This window comes from Phaseolus vulgaris, chromosome 11 (genome assembly GCF_051622355.1).
Source record: "Phaseolus vulgaris cultivar YP4 chromosome 11, ASM5162235v1, whole genome shotgun sequence".
Lineage (NCBI taxonomy): Eukaryota > Viridiplantae > Streptophyta > Magnoliopsida > Fabales > Fabaceae > Phaseolus > Phaseolus vulgaris.
This window is the reverse complement of record NC_143508.1, coordinates 6,610,047-6,636,547: the sequence shown is the minus strand read 5'-3', so window position 1 is coordinate 6,636,547 and position 26,501 is coordinate 6,610,047. Positions and strand designations below refer to the sequence as shown.

General features: G+C 31.6%; 2 protein-coding genes across 9 annotated transcripts; one reads left to right on the top strand and one right to left on the bottom strand.

Moving 5' to 3' along the window:
* The first annotated feature begins 1,726 nt into the window (after positions 1–1,726).
* RIP5 (ROP interactive partner 5) lies at positions 1,727–7,965 on the top strand. 8 transcript variants are annotated; one of them, XM_090297243.1, is made up of 6 exons: positions 1,823–2,013; positions 2,686–2,749; positions 2,867–2,941; positions 3,963–4,066; positions 5,451–5,622; positions 6,101–7,965. In XM_090297243.1, the coding sequence occupies exons 4-6, from the start codon at positions 4,047–4,049 to the stop codon at positions 7,721–7,723; spliced, it is 1,815 nt and encodes a 604-aa protein (XP_090153369.1). In that variant the 5' UTR covers positions 1,823–2,013; positions 2,686–2,749; positions 2,867–2,941; positions 3,963–4,046; the 3' UTR covers positions 7,724–7,965. The 8 variants fall into 8 exon arrangements, with proteins under 8 accessions (XP_068478889.1, XP_068478884.1, XP_090153369.1 ...); XM_090297244.1 differs by having other exon boundaries at positions 2,003–2,238; XM_068622788.1 differs by lacking the exon at positions 2,867–2,941 and having other exon boundaries at positions 1,727–2,013.
* Positions 7,966–12,959: 4,994 nt separating this feature from the next.
* On the bottom strand, positions 12,960–14,952 carry LOC137824623 (dof zinc finger protein DOF2.1). The gene is made up of 2 exons (XM_068630291.2): positions 14,497–14,952; positions 12,960–14,077 (listed from the first exon to the last, which is right to left on the bottom strand). Exons 1-2 carry the CDS (start codon positions 14,521–14,523, stop codon positions 13,208–13,210), a joined length of 897 nt encoding a protein of 298 aa, XP_068486392.1. The 5' UTR covers positions 14,524–14,952; the 3' UTR covers positions 12,960–13,207.
* Between the last annotated feature and the right edge of the window lie 11,549 nt (positions 14,953–26,501).

Here is a 26,501-nt window from a genome sequence, read left to right as displayed (position 1 = left end):
AGGAAGGATGTTGGTTATTTAGATTTTATTATTATTAATTCTGATTGCATTAATGGTTAGTTTAGAGGCATGTTAGTATTCTTATTTTATAGCTTACAGTAATTGTAATTTTATTATATATATAATTGAGTAAATCAAAATGAATAAGATTAGTATTGCAATTTTGTGCAATTATGTTCAATCAATTGCTACAATCTTTTGTCTTCTTTTATTTCCTTCAATTAGTTCCTACATCTTTAAATATACATTTTGTCTCATAAACTAAGTGATAAGAAATCTTAACACCCGTTCCAATAATGTTTAATTTTCGATGAGAACATTATGAAATTTCAATACCACTTTCCTCAATAATACTATCCACGTGAGTTGTTCAATTTAAATTTTCTGTAATATCATAATAAATTCCATAATACTAAAACTTAAAACTTAATTTTTCAACAAATCATTAAACTGGTATTTTTTACATTAAAAAATTAGACTATATCATAAACGACATCAAGTTTAACTATTCAAATCTTAAACTAAATTTTTTATCATCAATCTTTTTCAATTAGTTCTCATTATTAATATTTTTTTTTAAACTATATATATTATTCAATTTAGATTGTTTTTCGTGTCAACTAGACTTGTTTGCTATATTTTAAGAAAACTTTTAGAAGACAAAACACCCCCCTCATTCAAAGGATCTTATTGTTTAAGCATTAGTGAAAACCCCCTTATTAATATTTTAATAATTACTCATAAATAACAATATTAAGAGTAATAACTACAAGGCTTGACCTGTTATAGAAAAAAAAAAACCAGCATAGTCATAAGTTTCACCGAGTTTAAACATCGTTTCAAATTAAATAATACCAGAAACTACTGAAATTATTCAAAACTTTTTCATCCTTCTTATCAATTACAATATGATAATAATCCATATGCTTAATTTATATTTCATTATATTTCGAATTTAAGGATTTGTATGCCGACCTATATCTAAGATATTTACTTTACTATTTTATAAATTAATTAAAAAAATTAATTGACTATTAAAATAATTATTTATCTTACTACAGATAAAATCCAACAACATAATTTATTATCTTTAATATATATATTTATGAGTTAATAAGAAATTTGGATATTTTTTAACTTGGATTTAGTCTTACAAAACTAACTTAGTATGAAGTTTATATATATTATATATTATGAAGGTGTTTATCTTTAGTTGATGTACAATCTTTAATATATTTTTCTCATGTCTAGATCTTCCAACTCACATGTGAGACTATATATTTACGGGTGATCCGATAACGAAAGTGTGATAAATCTAACAAATCTCTTTAAAGTTAATTGAACCTTATAAAATTTATCTAATAAGTTGAAATTTTAACTCAATTATATGTTAAGAAAAATCTTTATCTATATCACCAACAACAATTTTGACTTATTTTCAGAATAATACAACTTTGTATCACATTATGGTTCCACCTTCCTTTTGTTACTCTTCATCACGTCAAATAAACTACAATCATTTCTCTAATCCTATCATTCTCAAAAAAGTCCACGTTGAAAGCAATGCACAAACAATTAAGAAGACCGAAATGTTTTTACAAAGAAAAAACCCCATTAATTTATTGTTGTGAAGAAAATGTGAAAGTTTGTCTCTTTTTATAAACCAGGCTAAAAAAACGAGGTTTGAGTTGATTAATAGTTTAAGAAAAAGAAGTTAGAAAAAAGTGAAGGAGCAGGTGAGAATGATAGGATAGGACACATGGAGTGCAGTGTGCGGACGCAAACTCCTATTTCAAACTGATTAATACTTCGCTCTTCCCTTGCTGAAATGACAAAGACAGAGTACTCTTTTGTTTTCTTCCTTCCTCTCCAATCACCATTCACTCCCTCTATCTCCCACTTCACCTTCTTTGTTACCTTCCACACTTCACACACACCCAATGGAATACAACATGCCAAACCACCCACAACCTTAAACACCTACCACTCTTCAACCTTCACCACCACCTCAAGGTTAGCACTCATGGATCCATGCATATCTGCATCCATTTTCTTACTTCATTTCCATCAACATTCTACTTTTTTCTCAATGCAAAGTGGTGACACACCACACACTTCCAAGTCCCACATTGCTTAGAGAAACTACTCTCTCTGGGCTACTTAAAGCTTCAAGCTTCTTTCAAAGGAGAACTCTTTTTGAATTGGGCTCTCCATCTTCACATTTGTTTTTACCTTTTGGTTAGAAAACTGGTTTGCTTCTTTCTTAACTCGCCAAAATAAAGACGTTACTTTGTTGAAGCTGAAATGTGATGTTTCTTTTCCAACTCTTGCTGTTTTTCACTCTTGAAAAGCGCTTTTTGCTTGTCAAAAGCTATGCCAAAACAAACTGACATCAATATTCGAGCTAGCTGCAAGGTTTCGTAGCTTTCGTGTATAATATATTTCGCTCATCCTTTCTCAAAAGCAAAAGGAATATATTAAGAAAAAGGGGTTATTCTACAATGTACTTCTTTTGTCTGTTTCTTTATCTGCTTCTTCAGCTTTTTATTTCATGCTCAATAAATTAATCTCTCTGTTCTCTCTCATTTCATTCTCAAAAGATGGGTTTTTTTTAAGTGTTCCTTCCTTACACCATCTTCCTTTCGTTGTCGAGTTTAACGTTTTTGCATGCTTTCTCGTTTCCAGCAACACGTGATTCCCCTTACCCCCAGAGAGATTCCTTGCATGAAGTGACCTCCTAGGGGCAGAGGTTTTTCCTTCTCTGTCTTGCCGTTTTTCTGTTCTGCAATGCACATGGATAGAACATGTTTTGTCACAAAATTCAACTACATGTTATGTGAACATCTTGTTTGTTTCCTCGTTGAAGCTATGGTGTGAAAAATGTGAACGGGTTAGAGCCTAGTGTAGTGCAGACAGAATCAGAAGGTTTGAGCGGTTTTAGGTAAAATGATTTGTGTTCATATCACAACAACTTCACATCCTAAACTCTCGTTCAGTGGACCATGCCTACTTTCACGGCAAAATTGGGGGCTATGAAATTTTCATTTTAATTTTTACAATAATGCCCCTAGTCCATGTATCTATGGAATAGAGGTGTTAAAACGGGTTACGGGATCCAATGTGGTTTAACTGGTTATAGTGGGTTGGCCAAGAAACCCTTATTCGATCCAGATTTCTAAAATGAAGTCCAAACACCTCGAAAGTCTGATTTTTTATAGGTATTTGGTAGATTTTTTGTGTGGGCATAGCTGGTTTGAACCAAGATTACATTGCAGTAAAAAGTCCCATTTTTGATTTGGACACAAAATTTGAAGCTTTCCTTGATCAGGTCCAGGTTGGATCTGTTAGTTCATTAACTCACAGGGGCGAGTTGGTATTTTCCTTGTTAGAAATGTGGAGATGTTGGGCACATGTGTAATTTTTCATGATTTTCTGTTGTTGTAGTTGTAGGCCCCTCTTGATCATTACTGGGGTGCTGTTAGCCTGAAAGAAATTATCATAGCATCAGTTGGTAATGAGAACGTTTTCCCTCATGTGTGGACCTGTGGTTGACATATTGTGTTAATTCCAATTTGTCTCACTTTTATTTTTCCATCTTTTGATAATGGTCTCCATCTCTTGTTCCTGCTCACATTTTCTACTGACAATTTTTGACACAGTTTTATTATAATTGACACTTTAGGATGGAGTGAACTGTAGTGAGAATCTATGAAGTGTTTTCTTTTTTAACCATCTTTATAAAGTAGTTATATTATTAGGTAAGTTGTCACTAGTAAGGTAAAGGTGCTCTTTTAACATAGAAGTGAAAATCACATTGAGCAAATCTTCTGCATTTATGGCTTAGGAGGTGAAGATAAGAAGACCTTACCATCCTGCATGAACACATTTATTTGTTCCGTAACTTCCACCTTGTCATTGGATTCTCTTGTCTCTGTGTGTGATATTTGTCTGAATTGTTGCAGTCATTGTGGGTCAGGGAGCATTCAAGCAGCAAGGCCCAAATTATTAAACCGGGTTCTCGTTACTGGACAGGAAGCAATTAAGCCATGCAGACACCAAAGACAAGGTAATCTTTGATTGATTGGTGCATTGCTGTTAAACTGTTTTATTAATATTGCTTCTTACCTTGCTGTTTCAAAATGATTTCTGGTTTTAAAAGGCAATTAGTTCAGTGGTGTTGCTTGCATTGGTTTATGTTGTATTTTACCATTTTCTCATATATCAAATTTTAATGTCATTTAGTATTTCTAAATCAGGAGAAAAATGATAATAAATTTAAGTTCTATATTTATTCTTCACGTTGTTAACAGCAATTAGTGCACCAAATGTTTGTGAAGTCTACTCCTTCAAGCTTGGGACACTTTCTCCTTTTGCCATTTCTCGTATAATTAATTTTGCTGAACTTTTCTGTTATGTGTTGAAATATATCAATTGCCGAAAGCTAACCAAATATACCATTACACTAAAAAGACATTATTGTGTTCACCTAAATAATGTGTTCTTGATTTATCCATATGATAAATTGGACCAATTTGTAGAACAGTTGGATGATGGCTAATCATATTTGTCTCCAAATCTATAGGCCTAATTATCACTCTACACTTTCCTTTTTGGTTAATATGGTTCCTCCCTATAACTGCGGAATGGGATAATGGAGATTGGGACCCGGGGCAGTTATTATTACCAACTCTAATGAATGAACAAAGCTTTGTTTTTTCTAGGAATATATAGTCATATTATTACTTTTTTTTTCTCCCTGATGAGTATCAAATTTTAAAGCCATTATGTCCTTTGTTGGGGCAACATTTAGCACCAACCATCCCCATTGAGCAATGGTGATCATATATATCTTGAAAAAAGAGAGTTTCTGCTTGTTAATCACCTTGTTAGTTAATTGAAAACATGTGCTTGGAATACACATATCATTTCCATACTGAATTTATGAAGCTTATGGCGCCCAAGTTATGTGTGAAGAGGACTTTCTTGTAACTTGTAGGAGTTATTTTCATTTGTGCTTGGAAGAAACCTCTCATTTTCAAACATAATTTATGAAGTTGATGACACCCATGTTGTTTTAGGAAGACTTTTTTGTGACATGTAAGCTTCTTTTAATTTGTGTTTATAGCACTTTTCTTTTTCAAACCGAATTTATAAAGATGATGACTCTATGTTACATTAGGAAGACTTTGTTGTAACTTGTAGGAATCTTCTTCCATAGTTGTTACTTTGTATTATAGCATGCACGTGTTTGTTTAAATTTGGCTTGAAGAATGGTTCGACTTATCTAGTATCAGTTCTATATCACCTAAAAGGATTTCTGCTGCAATGTGAGTGTAAGAATATTGTTTAACATGGCTACAAGGTATTTGAGGCTAGAATTTAGAGATATTGGTTTCCATTTCCCACAGTGAAGTTCACTTGCTTATTACACTAGTGTATATTCATTTCAGAAGTGGATCCTCTGAGATGCCTCAGAAGGTGTCTCCTCGTGCTGTGCGCCAACTCAGGCCTACTACTGTGGACATTGATTCTGTATCTTCTTCAAGTCAGGCCAATAAATCAGCAAAGGAGAGAAGCCCCAAAGTCACTGATCGCAGATCACCCCGAAGCCCAGTTATTGAGGTATCGATTCTTTTTCAAATGATACATTCACTGCAAAATTTTAACTAGATATGTTGGAACAGCAAATATTTAGAATAAATATTTTGTGTAGATTCTCCTCCTACAAAGTGCATTTTCTCCATTTAGTAGATGGATATAGATATACCTTTTTTTTAAGGATTCTGTTCTTAAAAACATTTAAGTGTATTCAAGTCACTGGATTTATCAGAATAAACTAATGTGTTTTAATATAACAACTTATCGTTGGTTTTATTATGCGTTTGGCATTGTACACACATGACTTCTAAAAGTAGTATTGTGTTTATTTGTTCCTGACCTGAGGTATAAGGTATCTTGTGCCATTTTTCTACGTGTGCTTTTGTAATCCTTGTTGGAAGCACCAATATGATGTGTTGTTTTCTATAATTTATCAGTAGAGTTTTCCTAGCCTCGAAATTTGTGGTGAATTATAAAGCATTGTAATTTTGTGTTGCTTTAGAGGAAGCGCCCCAGCAAAATATCTGAATTGGAATCTCAAATTTCTCAACTCCAAAATGATTTGAAGAAGGTGATGGATCAGCTTGTTGTGTCTGAATCAAGCAAGAGGCAAGCTCAGCAAGATGCCCTGGAGTCCAAGGAGCAACTATTAGCTCTATCTGCGAAATTCGAAGAGTCACAAAAACACGTTCTGGATCTTTGTGCTGCTGGAGAAGGTCGTGTTCTTGAGCTGCAGAAAATTATAGATGAGCGTGATATGGCATGCCAATCTGAACTTGAGGCCTCCAAAAAGCAGCTCTCAGTTGAGTCTGCTGCCTTGGCCTCAGCAATGAACGAAATTCAGATTCTCCAGACCGAACTTGAATTGGTAGCTAATTGTGAGAGTGTACAATCTCAACAAGCAGAATCAGCAGACACAGAGCTACTAAACCTGAAGCAGAACTTGTCTGAAGCTCTTTCTCTTGTGGACACCATGAAAAGCCAACTAAGGGATTACAAAGAATCTGAAGCTCAGGCCCAAGCATTGGTCAATGAAACCATGTTGCAACGTGAGGCTGCAAAAACAACTATTGAGATCCTAAGGGCAGATGTTGCAAAAGCTGTTGATGGCTACAACACTATTGCTTTGGAGTTAGACCAGTCCAAAGCACGGGTAAACTCACTAGAGGCACTTGTTAGCATACTTCAGACAGATTCCATCAGTAACAAATTTGAACACCAACCTGAAATATTGAAAGAGGGAGAGGATTCTAATGATCTAGAAGCAGAAGTTGTGTATTTGAAGTCTGAGGTTGGACGCCTGCAATCTGCTGTAGAGACTGCTGAGACTAAATCCCAAGAAGAAAAGATTCAAAGCACGGTGCAGATCAGGAGTGCATATGAGATGGTGGAGCAGATAAAATCTGAAACTGCTAAGAGGGAAGGTGAGCTAGAGGCTGAGTTGAAAAGGAAGAAAGCTGAAATCGAAGAGTTGAAGGCTAACCTAATGGATAAGGAAACTGAGTTACAAGGCATTGTGGAGGAGAATGAGAACTTGAACCTCAAGCTTCAAGAGAGCATGTCATCCAAAAATGAGCATGAACTCAAAAGGGAAACTAAAAGACTAGAAGAATGTGTGGCTGAACTGAAGTCAGATATGATGGACAAGGAGACTACACTGCCAAGCATATCTGAGGAGAATGAAATGCTGAAGATGGAAATCAACAAGTTCTCAGATGGTGGCAAAGTGAGTGAGGAAGTTGCAGCTGAGGTAGAGGGAGCTAAGGCCGCGGAACGAGAGGCTCTCATGAAACTTGGGATTGTGATGGAGGAAGCAGATAGGAGCAACAAGAAGGCTGCAAGAGTGGCTGAGCAGCTAGAAGCAGCACAAGCAGCAAATTTAGAAATGGAAGCAGAACTGAGAAGACTAAAGGTGCAGTCTGATCAGTGGAGGAAGGCTGCAGAGGCTGCTGCTGCTATGCTTTCATCAGGAAACAATGGGAAACTCACAGAGAGAACTGTGTCTCTGGATAACAGCTACAAGTGCTCACCCTATGCTGAAGACATGGATGATGACTTCCAGAGAAAGAAAAATGGCAACATGCTGAAGAAATTCGGGGTCTTATGGAAGAGGCCTCAAAAATAGTGAGTGTCTGATTTTATGTATGTTATGTTCTGAAATTTTAGTCCAATAATAGTGTGTTCATGTAATGTTTATTATGTCTTTTGCAATTTTGTCTGACCCTTACCTTCCAATCTGCACTGTAAATCCTTCTCCATATCAAACTGTTTGTGAACTGCACTTCAAACGTTGGTGTTTAGTTATTGAATACATTGAGCTTCACATGATGTAAAAATCTAAGAATAATGACGAGTATTTGAAGACAATACTACACTTAGAAACATTCTTTTGTTAATAATAATAACAATAACAACTGGAATCCATGGATGATTTTCATAGAAAAAAAAAACTAGGTACCTTTTTCTCCTGTAAGCAAAACTGAGCTTGTTTATTTTTCACACATTTTTGGTTTAGAACTTCTTTCTAAATCAAATTTTCTTACTCACAAATAAATTTCTCATTCGAAATATGTGTTTGAAATTTTCTTCAGAAGCTGCGATTCGTACTCACATGGGGTCAGTTTCAATGTTTCATTTTGCACCACTGTTTCGTTTTACGAAATTGTTTTTTTGAGTTTGAATTGAATAATCATTACCTGTGGTGGTGCAATTTCCTTCGATACCCTTTCAAATTCATGCTACAATGTCTTTGCATTTTCCAATTTTAATGGAGGAAGCATGATTAAAAGGGGTTACGGAATAGTATGCAGCTCCACGCCAGAATTGGAGGAAATATAAAAATTAGTGTTTTTAATTAATTATATGCTGTTTAAATTTGATTTGTGGTTATACTTTGCACTTTTGTTACTGTCTAAAATGTTCGTTCCTTTTAGAGCTGGTGTTGGTTTTTTGTATTATTTGTTCATGGCAATTCTTGTTGTAAAACTTTTAAAATGATTGTTTCATTTGGGTCTGTAAAAAGTTGTGTTGTGTAATTTAACTCAGTGTTCGCTTGTAATTGCTACTGAGCATGTTTTCTTGAGAAAAAAATGCTTTATTTTTGTTCAAATTATTATTCCTGTTGTAAAATACCAAACAAGGAATAGTTTCAGAAAACTAAGGAGATTAGAGAGATAACGAGTTTAAGAATTATAGAAGATTTCACATTAATTAAAAGTAAAACTAAATTATAATATATAAATAGAGTACAATCTTATAAGTTAATTTTGTCAGATTAAGTTACTCGTAAATTAATGGTATATGAGAATATCTTATCAAGTTATTCTTTGGAAATTATTAAGAGGTGTATTAGATATTTTCACCTATATAATATATATGTATTAATTTTGTGAGATTGAATTAGATATAAATCTACTTAAAATAGTTAAATAATTAAAATTAGTATATATATTTTTAAAGTATAATTTTAACCTTTATTTTTTTAAAATCATCCCTACTAAACAAACAAAAAATGTCTTACAAAATTTATCTAAATTAATAGTAGTTCAAAATGTTAATGAGAAAGAAATGGGGCAAATAAGAGAAAAAAAACTCAAAGGGATAAAAGAAATGAGAGAGAAAATTTATAGAAGAAAATTTTAAGTAGTTAAAAAGTTCAAAGGATTAAAGAATCCAAAAATAATTTGAATATAAAAAATGTGTGAGAAAAAAATAGGAAAAAACAAGAAAATTGATAGAAAAAAATATTTAAATGACTAAAAGAAATATACAGAAAAAAGAATGCAAATTAACAAAAAAATATAAATGGGTACAAAATTTAGAATATAGTGCCTTTTCATCCTTTATCATAATTGGAAAAAATATAAATTAAATTAAATTATATTTACTGTATTCTATCGTTAAATTATTTTAGATTACTAATACTAATTTCAAATTCAAATTTTTATTTTATAAAAGTTAGTCCACTTTAATTTTTTAAATAAAGAACGGTGTAAAAAAATGAAAAAGAAAAAGAATTAACCTTTCCTTTCTAAACGCAGTACTGTTTGAGACTTGGGCACTTGTTCAACTTTACCCACGCAATAATGTGTAACTGTAGGTAGGGATTCATATTAGTGTTCTTTGGACCGAATCAATTAAATGTTAATGGTTAAAACTATTCGAACCATTATTCACCAAATTGTGAATTTCTTTCAACATGTCCGTGTCGGACAATAGTATTCAACATCGATATTTATACGACACTTATAAGATATGTATTGATAAAGTGTTTTATTTAAAAAATATTTGTTGAATTTTTACAATTTTATCACAGTTCTAACACAATTTAAAAAAAAAAATCATTAATATATTTTAAAATTTAAATTTATGGTATAAATTTATATTATGATTATAAAAATAAAAAATAATTTTTTTTTAATCCGCCACTAAAACATTTATTAAATGATGTGTCCATGTCGGATACACGTACTGAACATCGATATTCGTATGATATTTGTAGGTCACGTATTGGTAGTGTGTTCTATTCAAAAATATTTGTTGAAATTTTTACAATTCTGTCACGATTTTAACACAATTTTTTTAAAAAAATATATTAATTTTTTAAAAACTCAAATTTATTGTATAAATTTTTGTTATGATTTTCATGTGTATATCGTATCAATGTGAATGTGAATGTCAGTATGTATACTACATAATAAATACAGAATAAGTTTCCATTATCGAAAACAAACAAAGTGTCGGTATTTCATAGAATCCCTAGGATGAAAAATATAAATAAACAAATAAAGTTGTCGATATAATTTTTTTTTTTTCTTGAGATCGAATGACACAGGAATAACGATGCCCCTTGTGAGATATCTGTGCCGATAATGCATGTACCCTATATTTATGTAAGCTGATATTATGAGTACCAATGTTTTAGCGTAACACGTGAGACGTGAGGAACTTCTCATTCTAAGTTTGAATAATTTGATGTAATAGTATCTTACATTGGAGAATTTCAAAGACAGAAAATCTTATTAGTCTTCTCTCTGGATTCTTTGTTGTTGTTGTCTCGTTTTAAAAGGGTACTGATATTATTATTAAACTAAGAACAACGTATGTGTTGATCTGATTAGTGACTCTCAAGTCTGAACAACCGTCAAATTTGTCTCATCGCCGTAATTTTATTGTCAACACAAAAGATATGTGCCTTAGACCATAAGGTTCCAAATATTCCTATTATTATTATGTTACACGCTTCAACATTTCTATTTGGGTCGAAATTTTGTGCTTCAACTTCGATCTCCACATTCATACATGTATACACACGGTTATAATGAAAACCCTTTTGTTTAAATAAACCACTGCTTCAGGTTTTGCTAGCTTGAGTATGTCCAAATTCATATCATGATTTTCCAAGAAAAATATAATATAGTGATTAGCAAGAAGAAAGAGATTGGTTAATTATCACTAAAAAAAATCATGAAATATACACTAATTTTAGAGACAAAAAATAATTAGTTGCTATAGTGACTAAATTAGTGATCACTTCATAAACTAAAAAAAAAATTGGTTTATAAATTAGTTTTTGTTAAATTATTTCTAAATTGGTATCTAATTAGAAAATATTTTTGCTACCAAATAGAATCTAAATAATTGGTAGTTAATTAGATACCAATTTAAAAACTATTTAATAATAATAAAAATTAATTTAGAAATCAAAAAATTTTGTAGTCTCTAAATTGATTTCTAATTTAGTCACTATAGTAACTAATTGCAATTGATTTTTATTTCTAGTTCAAACTTTAGACCTTCTTTGTGTTCAAACTTTTAATCTCCTGAATACTTGTTGTAAAAAAAAAATATGAAAATGATTCTGGCCAGTGATTTTTTACATAACAAATAATTTTTTAGCATAGAGTGTATTATAATATTATAACATCTACATCAGCGACGAGTCAACATGAAATATTTTAGTATTCTAGTCCATCCTAGAAATTTGTTTGCCACAAAAAAAGTAACAAAGATTCATTACAATAGTTTCCTTAGTACAAGTACCCAGTAGATCTAAAGTTTAGATTAAAGACGAAAATCAGTTTTTTTATATTTAACCCTAAAATTTTTGTATATATTTAACACTTCTTACTAATGTTATAGATTGTTTCACTGTAGCAAAATTGTTTAACTTCTTACAACCGCTACATTTTTTAATAACAAAACCATTTGATGAGTGTCAAAAGAAATAACATGTCAGATATGGTAACTCTAACTAGTGTTACAGACTATTTTTATGACTGAAGTTTATTTTATAAATGTTGCAGACTTAAGTTGGAATACAAATATGCTAAAAAAGAAAACATTGAAGGGTGAAGCATTATTTAAATTGTAGCAGTGTGAAGAAACTTAAAGGAGAAGATTTAAGTTTAGATAGGAGGAGAATAATATAGTATGATGTTTGTGGCATGTGGTTTGTCAGATAAGCAAGAGATAGTGCTAGTTGAAGAATTTGACTACCTGTACTTGCTCCACCTTCTTCTCATTTGAAACTCCAACCAAAGTAGGCCCAGCACTTGTTGCTCTTTGAGGTGAATGAATGTGATGGTCAATTTTTAAAATTCAGACCCTTTAGTTCTATTATAATTTTAAAACAGTAATCTCATCTACACTGCAAGAAAAAATCACTTGTTCAATGCTATACAGCTGCATATAGTATCTATTTTCATGTTTTCATACCCAAAAGAACAATTTCTCAAAGGGTGACAACCAAACAAATCAGATTCTCCCTCTGACTCCATTCAATTTTTTATGCCACATTTTCAAACCATGATGCAGTAATGTAGCTCACTGTCATTGATTAAGGCACTTCAAATAATTTTCAAACTTATTACTGACCATTTTCTCACGCCCAAATCCTAAGTTGGATTTGGTCTCCCAAGTGCCAAAGAGAGAGACAAAATCCTCACCGAAGTTGGTGCTCATGCTTCACTGAAATTTCTATTCTAAAATTCTTATCACCTGATTCAGCTCCACTATCATATCATAACATATAATGGAACAATGGTAGCCACTTTAATTTAATTTAATACTGCATTTCAGTAATAGTAGTCAGTAGTCAGTACAAACATGTTCTAAGAATCTACCTGGTGAGAATAAGATGCAATCGTAGAAGAATATCTCGAAACTATCACTAATTATAAATTCAAAGCTCCTGAAAGAAAATGATTCTAACTGCTCAGAGAGTAGTTCATGCTCAGGCTGCATTAAACTATGAAACATCACTCTCATTCTCCCTGCCTCTCTCTCTCTCTCTCATCTGTCAAATAAGGAAATGATGATTGATCATCTATATCTACTTCTCTCCAACTTCATTGACTTGGTTTGCAAACAACCTCTGAACTTTCATTAGTCTATTTAGTACAAAAAATTTGACAATTTAAGGAGCAAAAAAGAGAGAGAGAAAAACAACAAGAAAGTAAAAGGAGATGATTCAAGGGAATCATCTATTAACCAAACCCCTATTAACCCAGCAGCACTCAGGAGGATTGAAAGTCCTAATTAGACTGATTTTTGTTTTCATCAAACACGAGAGGAAATAATTATCAGTGCCTTAGCTTGATTGTGTCTACTACATTAGTGGACTATTGAGAAGTCCATGCCAAGATGAGGTGAGACCATTCCAATTAGCTCTTCCTGAGTCAAGCTCACCCATGTTGGTATCTCCATTGAGTTGCCATGGGAAGCCCCACAACACCCTACTCTCACTTTGTTCCCTTGCATTGCAAAGTTCTTGTTTCATGGTAGTGACTGTCACTGCTTGGGTGGTGGCAACACTCATTTCTTGATCATAAGGCAGCATCATCTCTCCACTAACCCCACCACAAGCATTGCCATTGTCCACCTCCCCCATGTCCCCATTCCCATATCCATAGTACAGATTCTGAATATTACTTTGGGTTCCAAGGAATCCACTTCTAAGCGAATCCATGAAACCTGGGTTTGTGGAAGAGTGGTGCATGCCAGGGTTGCCAAGGATATCACATGGGGTGCTTGTGTGGTTCCCCAAAATTGAAAAGTCATGCTCATCATAACCCAATTGCCCACATGACTGCTTTTGCAGCCTTGCTAATGCAAGAGTGAGGTCGCTGGAGTCATAAGACAATGAAGGAAGGCCAGTGAGCGGGTTGTTTGGATTGGGTGTGAATCCTTGATCTTGGATTCTCTTTGATGTTGAAGATGATGATGACCTCTTGTTCTTCCTGCACCCTCCTCCCACAGGAACATTCCTCAGTGTTCCTCCTTTGGTCCAATATCTCCTGCAAGACTTGCAGAAATACCTTGGCTGGGAAAGGCTATAATTGTTGTAGTAACAAAATTTGGTGTTGGTGGAGTCACATCTGGGGCACTTTAGAGCTTGTTCTGGCTGAGGCCTTGGCTTCCTCTCCTGCTGTGCTTTTGAACATGCCAACATGTTCTCCAATGACTGGTTAGACATTTGCTGCAACAAACAAACCACAAAACATCCAAATTAACCACTGACCAACCAATACTCAACCCGATTTGACTCCAAGCTCACATGCATATAAAGGGTTAATTTAAACTTCCAATTCTTGTACTTTATTGCACTCAAAGGGAATTTTGCCTTTACTTTTCAGCTTGAGAGACATATCAATTACATAGAAAACACCATGAATAGTAAAGTATATGGTTTAGAATAACGAGGGAGCACAGAAGTTTCCTATAAAAATGTCAAATATAAAACAAAATCAATCACGAATTAAGATGATTGCCTTGTTCTCTGTTCCAAATTGATCTCAAGTATGAACCAAAAATCAAAAACCCAAAACCAGGCAATAAAAAGCCACGAAAGACATAATTAAAGCACGTTGACATCACCCCAACACGCATGGTATTTACCTGGTGTTGTCCAGTAGAAGGATCCATCCATACAACGAAAATATATGCACTCCTGATCTAAGTGATGAGTTTAATTTAAGAACTCAAAAGGTAAGAGCTTTTGCTAGATTGTGTATGTGTGGTGTGTTTGTGTGTGTATGATGATGAGAGTAGTTGAGAGAGAAGGGAAAGTGGAGGAAGATAAGTATAGAAGAGAGAGCATGCAAAGTGAGGTAATAGAAACCTGTGTAGGACTAGTTATATATATAAAGCACCCCACAAGCAATCCCAAGAGAGAGAAAGAGAAGGAAGTGTAATGTATGCAATGATGTTTTTTGCCGTACAAGATGATGGATGAGGTTGGCTTGCACGCAGAGAAAGCATTAAGAAATAAAAGAAAAGAAAATTCTAGTGCATTCTCACTTCCTTACTTCCTCAATTCTGTTCTGCAACGGTTTCATACGAACCAAAAAAAAACACAAAAACAAAAAGAAACATAAACATAACCCAACATACAAGGGTCCCTCTCGCGTGGATGCAACTATTAATGGACCCCACCTTAACATAGGTCCCCACACATCCACCACTCTCTCACCATAATCCACTTCACCTTAACAAAATCCAAACATTAAAAACAAAAAACACCATGCGATCTTCTCAGCCCCCAATCACAAAAACCAGTTTTTTTTTTTCTTTTTTCAATAAAGAACAGGGTAGTAAAGAAATAAAAAAAATAAAATGCAGAAGGGATTGTTGGAATGGAAAAAAGGATTTGGTTTGGTATGTGTGTAAGTATGATGAGGTGGGACCAAGAGGGAGAAGCAGGAAGAAGATATTATTAATTGAAATTGATGGAAGGGAAGGATTGTCGTCGTTTGTTGAATGTCCGGTTGATGTGGATTTGTAATGATGTTGGGGACAGGCAAGGGGACACTAATGACAGTGACAGAGGATCTCCATTTTCATCTTCATCCTCCCTTCGTCTTTTTCCTTATTCCTCTTCAAACACATTCCAACCCTCTTCTTCCATTCACATTTCAACTTCTTAACTCACAAACATGGTGAAATTCTGCATGCATATTTACTAATGCTTCTCTTTGAACAAAATTATGTATCACCTACACACATACAATAATAGTAACATACAGAGAGATAGATTGAAGGGAATTAACAGGTTATTGGTGGCTGAGAGTCATTGGTTGATTCTTCACACCTAACAAGTACTACTGTCACCACTCACTCACTCATTCACTCACTCACTCACTCCATCTTCATGAGTCAATTTTTGCTTTACCTGTTTTGGTGTCTCTTGGGCCTTCAATTTTGGTGCTGGTGGTCCCTCCTCCTGATGATGATCAATAATAATCTGAAACACAGTCACTGACTTGTCTTACTCAACTCCCACTTATTGGATGGATGCAATTCCTCCTGCATGCCCTTTCTTTTCCTTCTCACTCCACACGCATTACCATTATTCCCTGTTATCACTCTTCATTCCACACCCAATATCCTTTACCAAATTTAATTCATACCCTTCTTCTCATCTTTAATTTAACATCTTTTTAGCATAATTAACATACTAAATTCACCTTCTTTTACACTTGCAATGATTTAGAATAACAGAAACACTCGTTAGTGTAAATAACAAAAACAACACACCATGCAATTGAGATATATATGTATATCTTTTTACATTGCTAACTACTGTCATCATGTCTTATCTTGTTTCTGCTGTTGTTAGAATATCTATTCATGTGGATTCATTTTGTTGGGATTATGACATGCACTGTAGAATCGTGCTCAATTTGAATGGACACATTTCATCCATATACATCTCAAAAAAAGTAAAAGAAACTAAAATAAGAGTTTCTTTTCACCATGTAAGATTTTCAAGTTGTGTACTTCGACACATGCTGAGTTTAATGAAACTTATGAAATTAATTAATAGTGGAAATAATATGTGGGAACCACTCATTTTAGAATTTCAAAGTTCAAAAGGGTATGCTTAATTATTTTCGGCTTTTAATATAATTAATTAGCTAGTTAAGAATTTCATGTTGGTTATACTTTCCTCAAAAATGCATTCTGTAGATGTGTTAATTTAGATCAAACTAATTATTAGAATTTAGAAATCTTATATTTATTAGAATCGTGTTAACTATAAATAAAAACATTTCTTAATAGATAAATATCTCAATCCTTATTTTATAATCTAATTTTATAAAATTAAATTAAACTTTATTTTTTAATATAAATCATTTAAAAACTATTTTAATAAAAATTATAATCATAAATATATAATCAAATTCTTGCAAATACAGCAGGATTATTCAAAAAAAGTTTCACCTGTATGCAACACGATTAATTTAGCAAAACAACAGACTCGAAGATTCATCTGAACCGCCAAATATATAGGGAATGATTGAATAATAGTTACCAATATTTGCCAAGGCAGAAGAGAATGATTATTTTCGTCTTCTTGTTTTCTTCAATCAATCTGCATCTTAATCAGATTTATTTCCTCCCACATGGCGTTTTGTCGCTTAGCTGGTAAAAAAAGGAAGAAAAAAATAAGAGCCACTTTTTTTTTCACAACCGTTCCAAAAATGATTAGAGAAAAGTTAACGATCATCATTGCATTTTGTGAATATTTAATCCATGGTTTACATGAATCATGGGGCACACTATTTCTTTCTCTTTAGTCACAATTAAGACCAACATGAACTGATTGCTAACCTAACAATCATAGCTATTATGTCCATATCCCTCATAAGAGAAACATATATTGAGTGTGATATATAACCATATATAAATTCAACTAAAGTTTTGTTGAATTCCTTATTATTTCAAGGAATTGAAAAAGTAAACATTTGATACAATCACAAAAAAACTATATAGTATCACTAAAATGTTCAAAACTATAATCACAGTTTTTGTTTCATTTCTTAAGTGAGTTAATAGAATCATAGTTGCTATATATCATAAGAATCTATAAATTATCTCCACTCTGTTGGACGTCCACGTCGACTAGAGATGAAGACAATTCATTGTATATAAGTGGATGCAGATCTCACCTCATGAGTCGATTTTATGGTTGAATGAGGCTTAAAATCTACTTTCTAATATGGTATCAGAGTCATTTCGAACATATCTTAACGAGTATTTTTTGAGCTTATCAGGTCACCCGTTATCGGACCATCCATATTTGTAATACAATCAAAAGATGAAAGAAAAAAAAAAAGTAGAAAATTATGTGATGCTAGTACGTTATATACGGTGTGATTTGTTGCTAAATTGGGTGTAATGTCTCCGTAGAGATTGGTATCGGATTCTTTGGTGTTGCTAAGGGGATAATAGTATAATACTAACTATAATTTAGTGTCGTTATCGCTTTAGAGTACTTGGAGGAAAGAAAATTAGCAAACAATGATTGATCCCACTTTAACATCCTTTGGATCCCATAGAAATTTAGCTTTGAGTGCACCCTATGTAACCTTACTAGAGTCCTTTGCTAGCTAGTATTCAAAGTAACCATAGATTGGAAAGAAAAAAGAAAAGAATACTAATAATATATGTTATGATGTGGTGATTGAAATGAACATGTGTGTGTTGAGGAATGGATATTTGAGAAAATAATGGGTGGAAAAAAAAAATGTGGTGGGCCATGGATTGTAGGTGGGGCAATGAGGCATGAACATCATAGGGATCAGTCATGTTGGTTGACTGGTCAAATTTATACAGTCAAAGGAAACACTGAGGGCAAAAAAAAAGTAAAAGTGAGTGATGGGAAACTGTGCCCAACACCCCCTAGGCACACAACACATACGGTAACGTTGTTTGTATTAGCATTTCTGTGAAGAAAAGAATCTGGTTGGTGTTCCCACTTCTTTCTTCCGCGCAGAATCTTTGTCTCTATGGTTGAGGTTGATATGTCATCTCATTTTGTGTGCTCCTTCTTGTTTAATAAACATAAACCACCTTAATTATTAAACTCTAAACCCTAAACCCTAAACCTAAGATGTGATGGGTTGGTTACATACAATAATCACATACAATAATCATAAACAAAACTCACATTTTAAAGACTTCAGCTTTGAAAGTGGGATAACATTGCTGTGGCATACGATTTCCTTGAACTACCCAATGAACAAAAAAAAGGCAACAATGTTAGCCAATTACAATGCGTTCTTCGTTTGTAACAACTTCCTCGAGATAACAATAATGATGTTGGACTATTAGTCATCCATGTAAAACGTCATTAATTTGCGTCGATATCCCTTTTTGATTACGGTTCTGGGAAACCTTGTTGCTCGTAATTTACAACGCTAGGCTCTGCTTTTGTTGTTGGGAAAATTAGTGTCTGGTGTTGGAACACCTCAAACTAAAATTGATTTGATCATCGTAGTTCTGTTACAAACTAAATTGTTATACATGAATTGAAGTTATTAATGCAGACAGAAGGTGGAACATACTTTGACAGGTTACAAGAATGTAACGTGGGATGAGTTTAATATGTTGGTTTTGTATGAGTGACAGTAGTGGTGGAGATGTTTGGTTATTGTGTGTGACTTTGTTGAATAAAAGAATGAATAATGTTATTGTTCCGTTTCCGATGTTACGTTGAAGAGGGAATGATATTTGAAATTTACTTTAAGCCATTGCGCCTCATTTTTGGAAATGCCGCGCATGTTGGAGATTGTACAAACTATTTCCTGTTCTGCACAGAATGGCAAACATTCTACAAATTCGATATGCATCAAACTTTCTTTTCAATATAAAAAAAAAAGTAATACCAAAACACCTCATTTTTTAAATCTGTATTCTCCTCAAAATCTAATCATTAATATAGTGTTACGTAATTTAAGAGTAGATGTAAAAAACAATTCATATGTTTAATTCGATAAAACGCTTTTTAGAAACAAAATTTTATTTGAGTTTAAAGTTACAAAATGATTAATAACATCGACACAATGATGGACCTTAACAGGGTTATTTCAATGGATTTGATTTTAAAACATTGACATCGTCTCTTGACTACACATTTCTCTTTTAACTCACCGCAATATTTTTAAAGATAAAATTGTAATTAAGCTCCTAATTATGTTATCTCAACATATTTGAGGTCGTAATATTGACAACGTCTATCAACTTTACCTTCCTTTTTAATTTACTGCGACATTTTTTAAAGACAAAACGGTAATGAAACTTTAAATTCCTAACTATGTTATTTCAACATTCTAGAGATCAAAACATTTACCTTCTCTATCAACTCCACTTTCTTCCTTTACTTACTGTGATGCTTTTAAAAAAAAAATTACGATAAAACTCCAAATTGCAAATATTGATGGATGATAATGATATTATCTCAAGAAAATTAAGTTCGAACATTAATAATTTTTAAAATTATAATATTTTTAGTTTCTAACTATTTTTCATCATTATATTTTTGAAATACATATAATAAAAGTAATTTATCCTTCTTCTGTTAAAATCATTTCCTTACCTAACATCAGATCCTGAGGGAAAAGTAACTTGTGCATTAAGATTGTTCTGACTATATTTGACACGTGTTAGTTTCCCAGCATGTGTAGCGCAGGCAATGTTTTGCTTCCCATATTTTCACTGCTTTTGGTGAATTTTCTAATCATAACAGTAAATTTATGATTGGTTTGGTGATTATTACAACAAGTTGTGCTCGCCACGTGAATAGTCAAGCAAATCTACTTATTAAAACAGAAACCATACGTAAAATTTATAAATTTAATTTACGTTTTTCTTCTCATCTCATATTCCTTCCTTTTCTTTCATTATTTTCTATATTTATTTGCATCTGACGAATTATTTTATTTCCCTTGTTAAAAAAACACACTCAAATAAAATTAATGAAATAATTAGTTTGGATCTTCTGCTTTTCGTATTATTTTTATTAACTCCAGAAAAAACTAAACAAGAAGGAGTTATAAAAAAATGGGTGTTTAAATGATGTGAAATAAAATATTGTTTTGAGACGAAAACTAAGAAGAATGGCGTGTTTGAAACCAAATTAGGCGCGGCGAGGAAAGTGATTTTTAAGGTTATGGTCGGTGCGAGGTGGGACCCGGGGAAGGTGACAGGTGTGTGTGATTTGAACAGGTGGCATGGGAAATGCGGCTTGAGAGAGGAATATTGCAGTTTACGAGGAAGAAGGAAAGAAGAGTGAAGAATAATAGATAGGTAGATAGATAGATAGATAGTAATGTGCATTAGAGAGAAAGAAAGAGAGAGTGTGAGAAGCACTAATTTTGGATGAATGAATGAATGAGTAAAGAAAGAAGATAGCAGTGTCAAATCTTGGACCCTTATTACACTCAGTGCCCTGTTGCTGGCTCCACACTCACTTCTCCTCCCTTCTCAAGCAAAGAATCCCAATTCCAACAACCCCTATCTCACTCATCCAAACCCTTTTACCTTTTTTACCCATCTATTTCCGTTTTCACACATCTAACTTCAAACTTTAACCAAAAATATTAATTTTACAAAGGAAAATTGAAATGCATAAGTTTATAATAAGTAGGAATAAGATATTATGGTTGATCTAGTAACGGTCCGATAGCGAGTGATCTCATAAGCTCAACAAACATTCGTTAGAAGTGATCTCATAAGCTCAACAAACATTTGTTAGAATAAGCTCGAAAATGACTTTAATACCATATTAAGAAGTGGACTTTAAGCCTAACTCAATCTCATAAAACCGACTCATGGGGTGAGGTTTGCACCCACTTATATACAATGAAATGTAATTTTTAGTCGATGTGGGATCTTTAACATCATTAATTTTTATTTTTAGTTATAATAGAGAATATATATATGGTTTCAGTAAGGTCAAAATATAATCATACGTTGTTTAGAGTCGACGTCAATGACAATTTATATTTTTTTTTCGTAGTGTATTTTAAGGATAAAACTGACAGAACTAAAAAAACTAAGCTCAAATACAGTGATGAAGTCGGAAAAGTTATTAATGTTTGAATGAGTGTCATCTCTAATTATATGAGGAAGTTTATTACAACTTTTGTTTATGTTAGCTGTTGGACTCGGATTTTGATATTTGTAAACTGTTAAAACATTCCTAAAGTGTTTTCTTTAGTTTAATTATTTTTTTTATAAAAATAAAATATTCAAATTTAAAAAAGCTAAATTTTATTTCAACAAATAAACTTCTTGAAAATAAGATATAGATGTATTGACAAATTCTATTTTGTTAGAAATGTGAATTTTATATGAAAAGATGGAATAACTTTTTTATTATTATACCGTTGTGAAGTAATATTTTTCTAAAAATAGAAGTATTTATTAAAAGATAAGTGAAAGAAGATCATTGGGAAGAAAGAGTAGGGAGTGTTTGGTAACGGATTGGGTTTGTGTTTGTCGGGTCCTAGTCTCTGAAGTGGGAAATGATGAAGAAAATTGGTGGGGTGAGTGAACACCATTGTTATGATGCCCATTGGTCTCCATTTTTTTCTCAATCTAAAAACATATCCAATTATGATTTATTTTTTTTTAAATATCACCCTTACTATGGATTTTAAACATTTAAAATATACTATATTGAAAATTAAATAGTTTTTGTTCTTTTCAACAAAATCTCATTTTTTTTAATCCCTTAAAAGTATCCCTGTAGGTTGATTTTGAGATTTTACTGTAGAATTTTAATTAGTTATATATGTTTATGGTTTCTCTATCACATGGCCCCAAATTTGGTTATGCATAGTAGAAGTGAGAGGGTTAAGGAAAGAAGCCAAAAAGAAGAACTCTTCATCATTAAGTATTCTTTCCCAATCCCTTTGTTAGTTATTAAAGCCGCAAATCCAACAATTACATGCACCAATAGTTCCTCGTGCCATACTATAAAATTCGATAATTGATACCAACAAAAAAATATTTTATTATTATTATTATTTAGTATTATTATTATTATAGGTGAAGGATCTCTATTATAAAAATGAACATTGCATATATCTGTCGGTCAAAGGTGTTGTGTTATTTGTCGTGTTGCAGTTTTTGTTTGTAATGGGTTGGTTTGTTTTGTTGGTGGCACAGTTCAATTTTTGTGACATGAGCATGCTTATGTTATGTGGTCCATTTGGTAATAGTTCTTTATTACCGAATGTCCATTCAAATGTATACAAAACATACACGTATCTTCATTCTCATTTTTTTCAATCATCCACTTAGTTTCTTCTTCTGTCATTCTCTAAAACATCAAATTAATTATTATTTTGATTTAAAGTTTAAGTGATTTTAAATTAGAGTATTTAAGTTGAGTACTATTATTTTTAGTAACAAAATTAATTAATTGTCTATTATACTATTATTATACTATCTTAATTAATATTATTTATTTTTTTAGAGTTTTTAACTGATCTTATGTATCAAAAAGTAGATATTTATTTATTCTTTTCTTTATTAAGATTTTGGGTAATTTATTAATTTTGTTAATGATTAATAAGTTTTATAACCAATAACTAGAAAAGTTACTCATACACAAATCCTAACCTTAATCCTAACCTTAAGTTGAGTAAGTGAATAGATTTATCTAATGAAAAACTCATAAATAAATTACAATGTAACTTGTGTCTGAGTTGTTAGATTGTTCAATATGGCATAAGTTGATTAATTGGTTTTGTGTTACCTTGTCCATATTTCAAATTACCATAGACGTTAAGGCTCGACAATTGTTCAAGTTAAGATAAACGAACTTACTCATGTCACACACGGTTAAACATTAAGCAATTGTCAACGGAGTTAAGTTGATATTGACTAAAAGGTCAGACTTTGCAGATATTGATAAGGTCGATTTTTTAATGTTATGATCGAGTCAACGACTAATCATAGTTAGCATTTTAAAAATCTAGTCGAGTTTGGGTCAAGGCTAATCATAATCAGCAATTTTAACAATTAAGTCGAGTTGGAGTCGAGGTTGATCATAATTAGCAATTTTAACAATCTAATTGAGTTGGTGTCAAGGTTGATCATAACATTTTTAATAATCTAGCCGAACCGGTTAATCATAGTCAGCAAATTTAACAATCTAGTCAAATTGAGATCGAAGCTAATCATAGCTAGCAATTTTATCAATCCAATAAGTTAGGATTGAAGCTGATCATAATCAACAATTTTATCATTTCAATTGAATTGGAGTTGAGACTGAACATAGTCAGTCATTTGGTAACCTGAAAAAATATTAGTAACACATAAATTTATTGTATAAAAAAATTATATTCAAATTAAACACAATAAACCAAAATTATTTTAATAAAACATAATGTATGAAATTTGAATAATATTTAACCAATATTTTATAAGGAGGAATGAACTAAAATTTTTTTGTATACCTTTCAATATTATTTAATAAAATAATGTAGACTATTTTTTTAATTTAGTTGGTAAATGTGGAGACTCGTTAATATAATTTTATTTCTTTTCAAAGTAAAGTTGTAAAAGGGTAGATGTCGTAAGAAAAAGAGAGTAATAAATTGTAATAAAAAATAAAATTAAATATATGTTTAGTTTATAAAGATGTGACTTCGTTTACATTTGTAAATTTTACATTTTGTTATATTATTTTTTTAGTTTTTATATTGGAGTGTGATTAGTTTAGCGTTAAAATAAAAAATATCAATTAAGATAATAAGTAATGAAAACATAAAATCATTAATTTTTCAAAACAAATAATTTAATTAAGAAATATATTTTTATTTAATATAAACAAAATAATTTTATACATTAATTTTAATTTTTTTTTCAAAATTTAGTTTATTTTTTAAACCTTCTAATTTAAAAATAAATTTATTATGATATTATTATTTAGAAAATTTAATTAATTAAGAGTAATATACAGAAATCTAAAACAATTAATTTAATTATATATATATATATAATTAAATATAAATAAAAAACAGATAGTTATATAAGTCTTTCCATTATCCTTTCTCCTCATTAATCGCCCAAACATATTCCGAAATAAGTATAAAATTAAATTAATTTTAAGTTGATTTTTTTTTTTGTTCAGATCGATGTTTGCGTTGTATACACGCACGCAACGAGATATCGAATATGAACTGAATTTAGTAAAATTTCAAATAAATTAAAACAATCAAATATTTACAAAAAAAATTAAGTACTTCTGCTTTGTGGGAAAAATATATAGTTGTTGTTGTCTGTTTTGTGGGCTTCTGGTGTTCGTTGTGACAAAAGGCCACGTTGACCCAACACTTTTGAACCTGCACTCAACATAATTTCAAAAATTCCGAAAATACCTTTTATTCTGGAAATGAAAATCCAGAATTGAAAATAATGCATTCTGAAAAAATAAATCTGAAAGAGATTTTTTGTTTCGAATATAAAAATCAGGAAAAAAAAATCAAAATCCCATTTCGGATAAAAAAAATACGAAACTGAAAATAATACATTCAGAAAAAAAAACATTATTGTGTTCCAGAAAAGAAGGTCAGGAATGTAATTTCATATGTATCCCATTTTTTAAGGGTATTTTCGGTTTTTCCCTGTGATTGGGTGCAGTGATATGATGCAGGAAGCAATTGCCAACATTATATAATTGGTTAGGCCTTTTTTTCTACACCCCGTATTTTCTATGTGCACTCTTATGAGTGGTTAAGAGACCAAAATGTCTTCTTGTTGCCCTTACCACCATTGTCATTCCCTTCTAGTTATCATCCTTTGTGGTTATATCTTGCACCTCCATATATTCTTCTGGCAACCCCATACAAAATATAAAAATACTTTTTATCTTTCTTGTGTTACTTCCATATTTCAGATTATATAATCCAAAATGGTATTCCAGATTTTATAATTTGAAAGTTAAAAAAGACTTTCAGAATATGTAATTTATAAACTAATCATGTATCTGAGAAAAAACTTTCGGATTATGTAATCTGAAAGCTAATTACGGATTTAAAAATTAACTTCCAGATTACGTAATCTAGAATATTATATATGGATATTTTTGAAAATATGAAAATTTATGAAGTTGGAATAAGAACATATGGAGGTGCATGAAGAAACAGTCTTGTGAGAGTGAAGAAAATTATGGAGGTGAAAAAGAAACCCTCCATTGTGGGCTTTCGTGTTGGAATATTATGGACTTTTTCCTGGTCTCAAAAAGATATATGGTCAAATATTCGGAGAGCAATTTCTCCCTGCACCATATCAATTTCGACATGCACCCAAATTGAAAATAAAATGTTCCTTTTAAATGACGAAAATAACTTTACATGAGGGTGTAAATAAAAATTACTTCATACTTTTTATCCAAAAATATTTCATATTTCGATTTTCATAACACATTTTTTAATAACAGAAAATTTTATCTGAAATGCATCTTTATTTTTGTGTTCTGGAAAATCATTTTTTATTTTTTAACTTTATTTATTATTTTGAATTTTCAAATCTAGAATAAGGATAATTTTAGAAATTTAAAATTGATATGGCACCGGAAGAAATTTCCTATTCGCAGCTAAATATAGTGTATTTATTTATTTATTCAAAACCTAAAGAGAGGGAGACAACATAAAAAAATAATGTTCATGAAGAAACAGTATATATGTTAAAAAAGACCAATTAGCATGTTATTTTTATAAAGTGCCCTATTAAAGAAGTGCCCTATTAAAAAAGTGCCCTATTTAGAAGATTGTTTCTTCTTGTACGCCCATTTCTTTTTTTTTAACTTTATACAAAACATGAAAATACATTTTTATTCTTATGTGTTACTTCCATATTTCAGATTATATAATTCGAAAGTTAGTATAAATTTAGAAATAGTTTATGAATTATGTAATCCAAAATATATTTTTTAAAAATAGTATTTCAGATTATATAATCCAAAAATTTAAATTTGAGAGTAACTTCCAGATTATATAATCCAAACACATATTTGAAAAAAGGTTTCCGGATTACATAATCTAAAAAAGTTAATTTAAACTTTCAGATTCTATAATTCGAAAACTATTCTTACATCTTAAAAAAGT

Excerpts from the sequence above, each read along its gene's own strand:
- RIP5 (XM_068622788.1), top strand. The coding sequence starts at position 4,047 with ATGCAGACACCAAAGACAAG. Across the intron at positions 4,067-5,450 it reads ATGCAGACACCAAAGACAAG|AAGTGGATCCTCTGAGATGC; the intron begins GTAATCTTTGAT and ends TATTCATTTCAG. Across the intron at positions 5,623-6,100 it reads CCCGAAGCCCAGTTATTGAG|AGGAAGCGCCCCAGCAAAAT; the intron begins GTATCGATTCTT and ends GTGTTGCTTTAG.
- LOC137824623 (XM_068630291.2), bottom strand. The coding sequence starts at position 14,523 with ATGGATCCTTCTACTGGACAACACCAG. Across the intron at positions 14,078-14,496 it reads CTTCTACTGGACAACACCAG|CAAATGTCTAACCAGTCATT; the intron begins GTAAATACCATG and ends TGTTTGTTGCAG.